This window comes from Protobothrops mucrosquamatus, unplaced genomic scaffold (genome assembly GCF_001527695.2).
Source record: "Protobothrops mucrosquamatus isolate PMUCROS unplaced genomic scaffold, P.Mucros_1.0 scaffold48, whole genome shotgun sequence".
NCBI classification, from domain to species: Eukaryota; Metazoa; Chordata; class Lepidosauria; order Squamata; family Viperidae; genus Protobothrops; species Protobothrops mucrosquamatus.
In genome coordinates, this window is record NW_015386430.1 from 3,106,460 (window position 1) to 3,117,939 (window position 11,480).

Genomic DNA, 11,480 nt, shown 5'->3' on the forward strand with positions numbered 1-11,480 from the left:
TGTTTTATTGATTGCATGTAATATTCTAATTTTCTGAGATTGTGGATTTGGGGTTTTCATGAGCTGTAAGCCATAATCATCACAGTTATGACACATCACGGCTTGAACTATCTTGCTTTGCATGTAATGAGTCTATCTCATATATTAGGTTCACCTTTTAAGTTGCATTACTGAAATAAATGAACTTTTGCACGATATTTTAATTTTTCGAGTTTCACCTGTATATTGATCAAACAAGGAAAGGCCTCCAGAGACAGAAAAGACAAGCTGCTGAGGGAACTAGCTTAAACAGGCACATTCCCCTTTAAGAATTAGCTACTGGCTAGAAAGGAAAGTAAGGAGCGCAGCCGGTACTTAAGGAAGAAAAAAAAATGTAAGTACTGGCTGCCAGCTAAGGCAACCTCCCCAAATGGCTCCATTCATAAGTAAAGGAATGCTACAGGCAGAATCCATTCAGGAGAAAAATACTTCAAAATCCCTTGCAGCAAAACTTACAGCTAACAACAGCAGAGCAATAGAAGCTAACACCAGCCATCAGCCAAATAGAAATTGCCAAACACTCCTTAAGAACACAAAGTCCTCAGTGCACAAATCCCAGAACTTCAAAGTCACAAAAGCACATAAGAATCCTTCCATTCTCCATCTCCTTCCCTCCTCTGTGCCTCACCTCTAGCCATTGCTACCTTTTTTCATTCCTCTTGGAGGGCGATCCCTCTCCTGTTGCATTTCTTGCCTGTTTGCTGCTGCCAGCACAGGTGGCTGCCATAGCAGTTGTAGATCGGCTCATGGCCAGCCTGCTTGGTCTCCTCTCCCCCACCCTCCCCCTCCTTCTTCTTCCCCTTCGGTGCAGCTGACTCTGCCTCCTCCCAAGGCTGGCCTCTCTCTCCCTCTCCTGCCCAAACTGCCTCCTTTTATAGGCTCTCCTGTCTCCGCCCCCCTCCTCCTTCCTCATGGGGGAGGGTGAGCCAGAAGTCAGCCTGGGGCCTTTGCAGCTCCAGAGGACTCTCACTGTAAGTCCTTGCCTGTGCTGGCTCTTTCCCTCCCCCGCTACACTTGGCTAGGCAGGGCTGCGTACCACCTGCCACTCATTAATGTATCACAAGTGGTACGCGTACCACCAGTTGAAAAGCCCTGGTGTAGACAAAGTAAATTTGGCTTAGATTTTTAAAAAAGTATCAGAAGAATCAGTGGCATTTCTGAGGCTGCCAATATATGTAGTTAAAATTAAATTACATCAAGTATTTTACCTAAATATACCATAATTGTTTAGTTTTAGATAGATTTTGTTCTTTTTAAAATCTCTTAGATTTTTCAAATCATAATTAACAATGAGTTGATACAGGACAACATTCCTATCTTCGGTCCAAACTTCCCAAAATAAAAAAATTATCTCCCATTTTAAAATAAAATTTCTTACGAGAATCAAATTATAATTTATTTGCCAATAATATCCAAATTTGTCTGCTGTCTCAGTGTTGAAAGTACAGTTGAATTTGGAATTATGTACTTGCCAAGATTTCAAAACTGCTAAATAATACTAAAATCATGCTCATTAATGATATATACCAAATATTTTTCATTTCATATGTTCAGTGGTACAGGTGGAAATCAGATTTTAAATTCAAATGGCCTCAAGCACCAGCCTTTATTTGCATTATATATGTGTGTGTGTGTGTATATAATTTTATTCAAATACAAATAATACAAACATAACACATATAAATCTAAATAAAAATAGTATTAAAAATACAAATACTACAGTGCACCCACACCCCTGGAGACCATTTTTATTACCTATATTTCTTCTCATATAACAACTAACAATATACAATATATTTCAATTGTGCCCTTATCCCCTCCAAAACAGCATATATTCTTGAGCAGGTTTATTCCCTTTGCCTTCCACCAAGACTGCTTTCATAAAATCATCCCATATTTCATTATAATTATTTACTTTAATCATCCCTTTTTTAAATTAATTTCTGTTGTTAATCTATCATTTATTGCCATATTCCATATTTTATTATACTACTCATTTCTTTGAATATCCCAATTCCGTCTCCAATATTTAACCATCACTAATCTAGCTGCCATTATCAAATTTACAATCAGTTCCTTTTTTGCTTCATTTATATCTTGTTTTTCCACCAGTAACAGTAATCCAATCCTCGGTGACATATCTAAATTTACCTTCAAAAGTTCCTTAATTTCCTAAACACCATGTCCCATATCTTTTGTGCGTTATCATAATCCCACCACATATGTTTATATGTTCCAATCTCTTTCTCGCACCTCCAGCAAATATTTGTATATTTAACATCTATTTGATTTAATTTACATGGTGTTAGGTACCACTTTATATCTATTTTCCTTAACTCTAACTGACATATTTTTATATACTCTTCTGTTCCAAATATTTTTCCAATCTTTATCGTTTATTTCTCCTAAATCTGTTTCCCAGATTAATTTAAACCTTTTGCCTGATCTTCTAGTTCAGTTAATATTCTGTATATTTTCCCAATTCTTCCTTTACCTATATATTCTTAATTTTCCTCACTTTCTTTTATAATCATTTCAAATTTTGTTAACTGTTTATCTTTCATCTCAAATTTTTCTTCCATTTTTATCCATTTCTCTAATTGTATTAAATTCAACCAATTTAATTTACTATCTGATAAAACATTCTTTAATTGTATTATATTCTTTATCTTGTTCTTCCAGTCTTCCCATTTATATATCTGATTTTTTAAAAATTTACTAATTCAATTCAATCTTAGGGAATTTCTCCATTTCTACTACCGGTGTTAAAAGAGAAATTCCTGGCATTAACGAATATCTCCATTTATTCCATAATTCTATTGAGTTTTTTAAAAAAGGATTTTGGATTCTCTTAACAATTTTTTTAGTATCTTTTTTAAACCAATATGCTTCTATAGGATCGCCTATTTCCCTTAATTCATTCAATTCCACACAATCAAAGGCCTTAAAAACGTCTAGTGCTAACAAACCAGCCTTTAATTTTTGATTCTTTATATAATAGCCTAAATTTAATACCCTTCTTACTACATCTGACATTTGTAGGCCTCTTATAAATCCACACTGATCATTTTTAATATAATTCTCTATAAATGTATTCAATCTATTTGTCAATATTGCTGTAAAAATCTTAGCATCTGATTAATAAGGGATATTGGTCTATATGATCCTGGGTTTGTAAGATCTTTATTAGGTTTCGCTATCAGTACTATCAAAGATTGCTTCCAGGAACTTGGAATAATTTCCCCTTCCATTATTTTATTAAACATTAACCTCATCTTCGGCACCAATAATCCTTTAAAATTTTTATAATATTCTGCGCCTAGTCCATCTAACCCTAGTGCTTTACCTATTTTCAATTTATTAATAACTTCCAGTATCTCCTCCTCTTCTATTTGTGATTCCATTATTTCTTTATCATATTCTTGAATTTTATAGTTTAAATTCTTTTCTATATATGCCCGACTTTCATTCAAATTTATTTCCTTTTTCTTATATAACTTTTCAAAAAACTTCTGAAATATCAACAATTTTTCTCTCATCACGTTACATCTTTCTCCCTTTTCATTCTTATTACTCCAATCAGGCTTTTTGCCTTTTTAACTTGTGTGGCTCTAGCCAACATTCTAGAATTTTTATTACTATTTTCATAAAATTCCCTATTTAAATAAATTAGATTTCTTTGAACCTGTTCTAACTCAATATTTTGCAATTCTTTTCTTTTAGCTGATAATTCTAACATAATCCTATTCTCTCTACTTTCTATATATTTACTCTCTAGTTCTTTAATTTCTTCCTCCAACCTTTTTATGTTTCCCTTTTTTATATATATATTATAAGAATATTTTATCCCTAAACCTCTTACCACTGCTTTCATTGCATCCCATATTACACCTATATTACTACCTCCTTCTTCATTTATAGTCTTTTAATTCTCTTTCCATTTTTTCTACAATCTCTTTATTTTTAAAAACCCTCCATTCCATTCTCCATCTACTTGCCTGTTTATAATCACACTCTGTTTCCATTTCCATATTTACCATGATCTGATATTTTAATTATTTTTATCTCTGCTTTTGTTATTTTAGATAATATTTCTGATGTTACAAATATATAATCTATTCTTGTAAAACTTTTATGTCTATTGGAAAAATATGTATAACTCTTTTGATTGCCATGTAATTCTCTCCAAACATCTTTTAATCTATTTCTGTTAATAAATTTTCTTAAATCTGTATTATTATACTTTATTTCCGCTTTTGATGGATTAGATTTATCAATTCCTATATCCATAACCATATTATAATCACCAGCTATTATCACACAACCTTTTTTTATTTCTTCTATTTCTTACCCACCCATGTACATATATATTATCCCCCTTCCCTTCTTCAGGAAATCTTCCTCCTCTCCACCGCTTCGGGCCTCCGGAGGGGGGAAGAGGAGCCATCCCTGCATGGACTTTGGTCACCCACTCCACCTATCTTGACCATTTTTACCCTTAATTTCTACACCCAAACATATATTGTAAACTTACAAATACTTATGTACTATCTCTACAACGAACTTGTAACTCTTATTGCTTCATCCAGCTTCCCTTTCTCCTGTAGATCTTCTTTATTGATGATTCCATGCTCCCTTAATTTCTCCATCGCCCCCTCCTTTGTTTCAACTCTGTAAAACCTTCCACCATAAGAAAAACTCAAAAAACCCGGATATCCCCAGCTATAGTTAATGTTATTTTTCTTCAATATTTGACAAACTTGATGCATTTCTTTCCTCCACTGTAAAGTCTCATTGCATAAATCTGGAAAAACTTGTATCTGATGCCCTCCAAACATTATAGACGACATGTTTTTCAGTTTGCGCATCAATTGTTCTTTTTTGCGTATGACCAGAGTCACACTACAATATCGCTTGGCAATTTTCTCCTCACTCTTTTTGGGCCGACTCTATGTATTGCATCAATATCATATCTTGTAAGGTATGGGAGGATCGAAGTAGCCCAATCCAGTACTGCTTGAATCAATTTTGCTTCATTTTCTTCACTTTTCTCCGGATATCCACGTATACGTAAATTTGATCGGCGCTGACGATCACATATCTCAATCAAATCCTTTTTCACCTGATGCATCATAGTTGTCTAACTTTTTAACACCTTATCATGTTCTCTCATCTGGGTCTTCACTTCTGTACTATTTCGTGTCATATCCTGACTTTGTTTCGCCAGATCTGTTATTCTTACCTCCATCTTGTCCATTTTATCTTTTATTTGCTTCAAATCCTCCTCTATATTTGTCTTCATTTCTTTTATATTTATCTTCATTTCTCTTATATCTTGTAAGAGAATATCAAGTTTGTCTGGTTGAGTCAGTGACTTCTCAGGTGATTTGTTCCTCACATCCACTCGAATCAGACGTAAATCTGAAAGTCTATGGCCTGCTTTGGGTCTTTGCCAAACACTTTCTGCAGTTTGGCTGCGTTTTGATATTCAACCACCAAAAAGAGCTCTTAACCTTCTAAGAATTTTTACACAGTCTATAGTCCATACACCTCACTTCCTCCCTTTGTCTTGTCCTTATCCACTTATCTCTGTGAAAGCGACATGATGGAAATTAAAAAATCCAAAGGCAGCAACTATCTTTATTACACACGCCTTATCAAGGCTCTGTCTTAAAGGTGTTTAATATTTTCACTTTCTCTAGATCTCAACACTTTGACTGGAAGGAGGGAATAACAGGCCTTCACGCTGTACACTTATAAATCAGCTATTATCTTTTCAGTTGTACTCCTTTAAACTCTTTCCAAATTCTTTCTCCTATCAGTCTTCAGTCATAGGGCTTCTCCTCTCCCCATCAGCCTTCAAAGGCCTTTCAAGTCTCTTAGTCAAACATCCAAATTCAAAGCTTTTCTGGGAGAATGTCCAAAACCGAATCAAATACAATCCAAACTTCAGGAGGGAAGCAAGGGAAGTAACCCATGTTTCATAATCTCTTAAATTTTCATAGTTCTTAATTGGGTATTATATTTCTTAATCAATTCTTTGTGTTGGTCCGGAGGAGGCAGAAATTCAGCATCTGTATCCATTCAAGCTAGCTCCGCCCCCCTTTATTTGCATTATAGATAGTCCTTGACTTATGACCATGATTGAACCCAAAATTTTTATTGCTAAGTGAGACAGTTGTTAAATGAGTTTTGTCCCAATTTACTTTTCTTGCCACATTTGTTAAGTCGATCACTGCAATTGTTAAATTAGTAACACAGTGGTTAAGTGAATCTGGCTTCCCCATTGATTCTGTTTGTCAGATGGTCACAAAAGTGATCACAAGACCCTGGGACATTGCAACCATCATGAATCTAAGCCAGTTGCCAAGCCTCCGAATTTTGATCATGTGACCATAGGGATGCTGCAATGGTTGTAAGTGTGAAAAGGGTCATAAGTCACTTTTCAGTGTCTTTGTAACTTTGGTCACTAAACAAATGGTTGTAAGTCGAAGACTACCTGTATATTATCTTGGTACATATAAGAAATTATATACAATAACAGACTTTAGCAGATGCTGGTATATCTTTTCCCAGGTAGGTAGCTCAAAATACTATAGTGATATAATAGCTGCTGCTATTATTACTACTGCTACTACTAATCAACATCACCATCATCATCCCAGATCCTTGGGAAGAATTTAATGGATGAATAAAAATACCAAGCCCAATCTCAACTGTGCAATGAACCATAATAATAATAACAACAACAATAATAAAAACAACAAAAGCAGCAGAAGAGGAAGAAGACAGCAGAATAGGAGAAAAAGAACAAAGAAGATAACAAAATACAAAGAATTCTGGGAGTTGAAGTCCACAGGTCTTAAAGTTGCTAAGTTTGTAGGCCCCTGAGCTAGCTGTCGGCCCTTCTTCCTCTCTTCTTCCTCCCTGCCTTCTGAGCTCTCCTTCCACAGTGTAGTAAGAATGCACCCCCCTCCCCAATCCCTTCCCTATACTCTTAAAGACACAGGAATCAAGCGCAAAGCAAGAAAGGCTCACAAAAGCCTCCCAGATAAAGAAACACTATATTCCGGGGTTTTTTCTTTAAGCTGCCTCGGGCATGTCTCAGTTTTAAACAATGTAGCAACCTGAGCCTAAAAGGCTTGGCAATTGCGAAGCGATAACCTTAAATTGATAATCTTAAATTAAACCTGTTTACCTACAAAGAAAACTTGCTAAAGGCCATAGACAGACTCAAGATAAGGGGGTAAAACTATTTACATTTGTTTGAAGGAATTAAACCTACGGAAGCCAACATTGCTAGCCTTTGTGAAACAGACTAAATATTCCAATAACCAAAGCACACAAACTGATCCTCTGAATTACAAAACACTGTAAAAACTGTATTAAAATCCTTATGGTAATCTATTCTGCCAGCTGATCAGGAACCCACTGGCTTCCGGCTGGAAAAAACAAACCAGGGGACCTTTTCTTCCAGCAACAGCTACTGCTTCTTCCCTGTCCGTTTCCTCCCTGCTTGCTGAGCTCTCCTTCCACAGCTTCTTCTTCGTCCCCTTCTCTTTCCCTGTTGTCTTTTTTTCCCCTTTCCCACCAAAACCACCTCCTTTTATATCCTCTTCTTCCCCCCCCCCCCCCCCCCCGCTTTTCTCTTCAGTTCACCTCCAGCTCCGCATTGCTTCCGGAAGCGCCAATCAGCTGGAGCCCTGCCTGCGCTCCTGGGGCTTCTGCTGAGCCCCGACAGTCGTGTAGCTCAGCTGGCTCTCCCTCAGCTTGGATCGCTTCAGCTCATTCCCCTCCCCCGCTACACTTCTCTAGGACGGTCATGTGCCAAAGAACCACAAGTGGTACATGTACCACCGATTGAAAAGCCCTGATCTAACTGACTAAACAAAGAACAATAATAACATCATAAAACATCCACATCTGCCGTTCCCAGATCCTTGGGAAGGGCTTGATAGATGGATAAAAATGCCAAATCCAGTCTGAACATCTAGCTAATTTATGATGAACCTTTAAAATAATTAGAACTGAGGGAAAGCAGTCTGAAAAAATTGGAAAACTGGCACTTGAAGATTGAAGTTGAATACTTATTGAAAAAGAAATCCACAAATATACTAATTGTGATTGGAGCCCTTGGAACAATACCTAAATGACTCCTTCAATAAGGGGTCCTTGGTGCTCTCTAAGCTTGCTTGTTTTCTTGCAGACGTTTCATCCCCCAAATGATGTAACATCAGTGCTGCACCAAAGACCTCTCATTTCAACCCTGAGCTACAAATATTCTCCTTTATCAGCTCCCTCAACATTTGAAAATTTTGAATTTATTGGACCTGAGCAACTCTAATTTTACAAAAAGAAAATACTCTGCTTGGAACTGACTTGGAATGTTAAGATAGTGTTTAAATTGTATTTAAAAAGCTGCATTTAAAAAATAATAATCATGTGTTTCAACAAATTTCAATCCGAAACCATTACTGTTAAAATGTGTTCACGGCTATAAGTACAGGTAGTGCTTGATTTACAATAGTTTGCTTAGTGACCATTCGAACTTATAACCATACTGAAAAAAAGTGACTAAAACCATTTTTCACTTAAAACTGTTGCAGCATCCCCCTGATCACATGATCAAAATTCAGATACTTGTCAACTGACTCATATTTATAAAGGCTGCAGTGTCCCGGGGTCATCTGATCCCCTTTTGCAACTTTCTACCAAGCAAAGTCAGTAGTGAAGACTGATTCAGTTAACAACCTTGTTACTAACTTAACTGCAGTGATTCACTTAACAACTGTGGTAAGAAAGGTTGTAAAATTGAGCAAAACTCATTTAACAAATGTCTCACTTAACAACAAAAAATTTTGGTCGTAAGTCAACGATTACCTGTATACGATTGTCAACATACTTACAAGCAATATAATCCAGAATTTCAGTTTAAAAAATAAAAGTTCCAAATAGATATCTTTCAAAAATATAAGTTTAGAGAAACTACATTTTCTGTTCCATGTTGTGATACAAACTAAGCCAGGACAATAAGTATACATACAGTATATAATTTATTGTAATCATATGGACAGCAAATACATTTGATGATGATAATAAAAATGATTTTAAATATAATATGAAAAGACCCAAAAAGATGATAAACATAGTCTATAAAATAGTTGTATATAATTGCCAGAGTATATCCTTTAAAACCTTAAATATGAGATTATTTTTAGATGGGTTTCAGTATTACTTAAATGGTATTATTTCACTGTTTTGAAATTAGTAAAAAGCTGGTGTTTACCAATCTAAAAATAGAAGAAATGTAATAAAATATTATAGTTGGTTTCACAATAGCCAGATGTTTAGACTAGATTTGGCATTTTATCCACTTATTGAGTCCTTCCCAAGGATCTGAAATAGGAAAATGTTGTTTGATTGTGTTAAAGGGTATTGTTGCAGGATGTAAGCTATTCCACGTAAAGCTGCTTTTGGGGAATTGACCGATGATAATTTTGTCAATGCCAGTGGTGTTCAAATATTGCTCCAGATGTTTTGGGATTGCACCCAAGGCACCTATTACTTTTGAGCTATTTTTCCAGTTATTCTATTTCTGTTTGCAGATATTTGTATTTTGTGATTTTTACCAATTGTTTCTCTTCTCTTCTATCTTCAAGTATTATTATTTCTATAGTTAAAAGATTCTGCAACTTTTGAAAAATTGGATTTCATTTCATCATTTAATATTTGTATATTTAATGTACAGTGAAATAAATCTATTGTTTTGTTTTTGACTTGTTTTTATACTAGATAGGCTTTTTATTCTTTTTGCTTTTTTACTTTTGTGATGCAAGAGACTTAAACTAAGTTCTAAGCCTAACATATTAAAATAAATTATAATATTTGTAGTGTTCTTGGTATGTTATATCTTCTCTATCATAGGCTATTACTCCAAAGAGATTACTGACATCTATTACTACTGTAAGTACTAATCTTGATTTATTTTTCCCCACTCCCAAGAAAACATCATCTGAGAAGTATATAGTTAATTTTGATTGAGACTATTTCCAATATAATATCAAATGTATTGTCTCTAATATTTTTTGAATAATCTGTTTCTATTATTCTTTTCTTTTTACATATACATATCTATAGAAAACTAATCTTCTTGCACCAGGTAAGCAAAACTTTAGGTTTTGGTATTCATTTTGATATTAGTCCTGATAAATAAAGGCTGAAAGAAATTATAATCTTATAAATATTTAAGCATTATCAAGATTATTTATCATTCTTCCTTTTTCACAGACGGGAGTGGATGAAAATATGTTTACAGATTTGTCAGGGAAAATTTAAAATTCACATTCTTGGTTAGGAGTTTTAGATTCTGTGTAATTAATGAATCATAGTTAATACAGATGCAAACAGGAAGAAAGCCTGTTTATATATTGTTAGAGAATTTTAATTTCTCTATTGGTGAAAATAAATCAGAAGCTCTCACAGTTGACTGCATTTAGCTGATTCAAATAAACTCTTTATATTCATATAAAATTATTTACAATACCATACATCAGTGGTGGCGAACCTATGGCACGTGTGCCAGAGGTGGCACTTGGAGCCCTCTCTATGGGCACGCGCACCACCGCTGCCAGCAGCTTGCGCAGGTCCATTAGGCTGCTGCCGCCCGGAGCGGCAGCCCCACCAGGCACAAAGGTGCAGCGGGCAGCTAGCAAGCTCAAGTAGAGGTGGTAGAGCACGCCCACACCCAGCAAGCCAAAGGCCACCCCAAGCAGGGAAAGCCAGATCCCCATCGTTGCCATGGCCCCCCAGTCCCAGCTAGGATTGCGTGCCTCCCCCCATCTATGTTGGGCCTCCTGCCCACCACACCACCCGCCAGAGACCCCTGGATCTCCCCCAACCCTGCCCGGCCCCCACAGGCATCCCCCCCATAAGCAATATCGAGGTGGCCATGCCCACCCCAGCCACGCCGACCCAGTCTGCCATGACAACCGCAGCCATGCCCACCCAGTGGGCCACACCCATCCTGTGGGTCATGCCCCAATGGCCCCCCCTGAGGGCACCACAATGCTGATGCAGCCCTGGCACTTTGAGATAAATAAGTGGGTTTTGGGTTGTGATTTGGGCACTCGGTCTCTAAAAGGTTCGCCATCACTGCCATACATTCTTCTTTACAGCAACATAACACAATGTAGACTTCTTACAGCAGAGACAGATTTGGGACTGAAACTGAAACAAAATCAATACCTTTTGCACAGACTCAGTAGCACTTTCTTCACATTGGCTGACTGAGTTACCACATGACTCTTCCTGCTCATGAATATTCCAACACTCCTCCCTTCATGACAGGAAGAGACATCAGACCTATTGACTTAATACATTTTCCATAGTGAATACCACCCAATGGTTTAGTCATCATGTCTGCCAAATTATCCTCAGAAGAA

General features: G+C 36.3%; 1 protein-coding gene across 1 annotated transcript in view; it reads left to right on the top strand.

The window, feature by feature from the left end:
* ANLN (anillin actin binding protein) overlaps positions 1-11,480 on the top strand; it is a 49,310-nt gene that overhangs the window by 25,820 nt on the left and 12,010 nt on the right. Inside the window, exons 18-19 of the mRNA XM_015811767.1 lie at positions 9,964-10,002; positions 10,177-10,198. Coding sequence (XP_015667253.1) covers positions 9,964-10,002; positions 10,177-10,198 — 61 coding nt within the window. The remainder of the gene's footprint in view (positions 1-9,963; positions 10,003-10,176; positions 10,199-11,480) is intronic.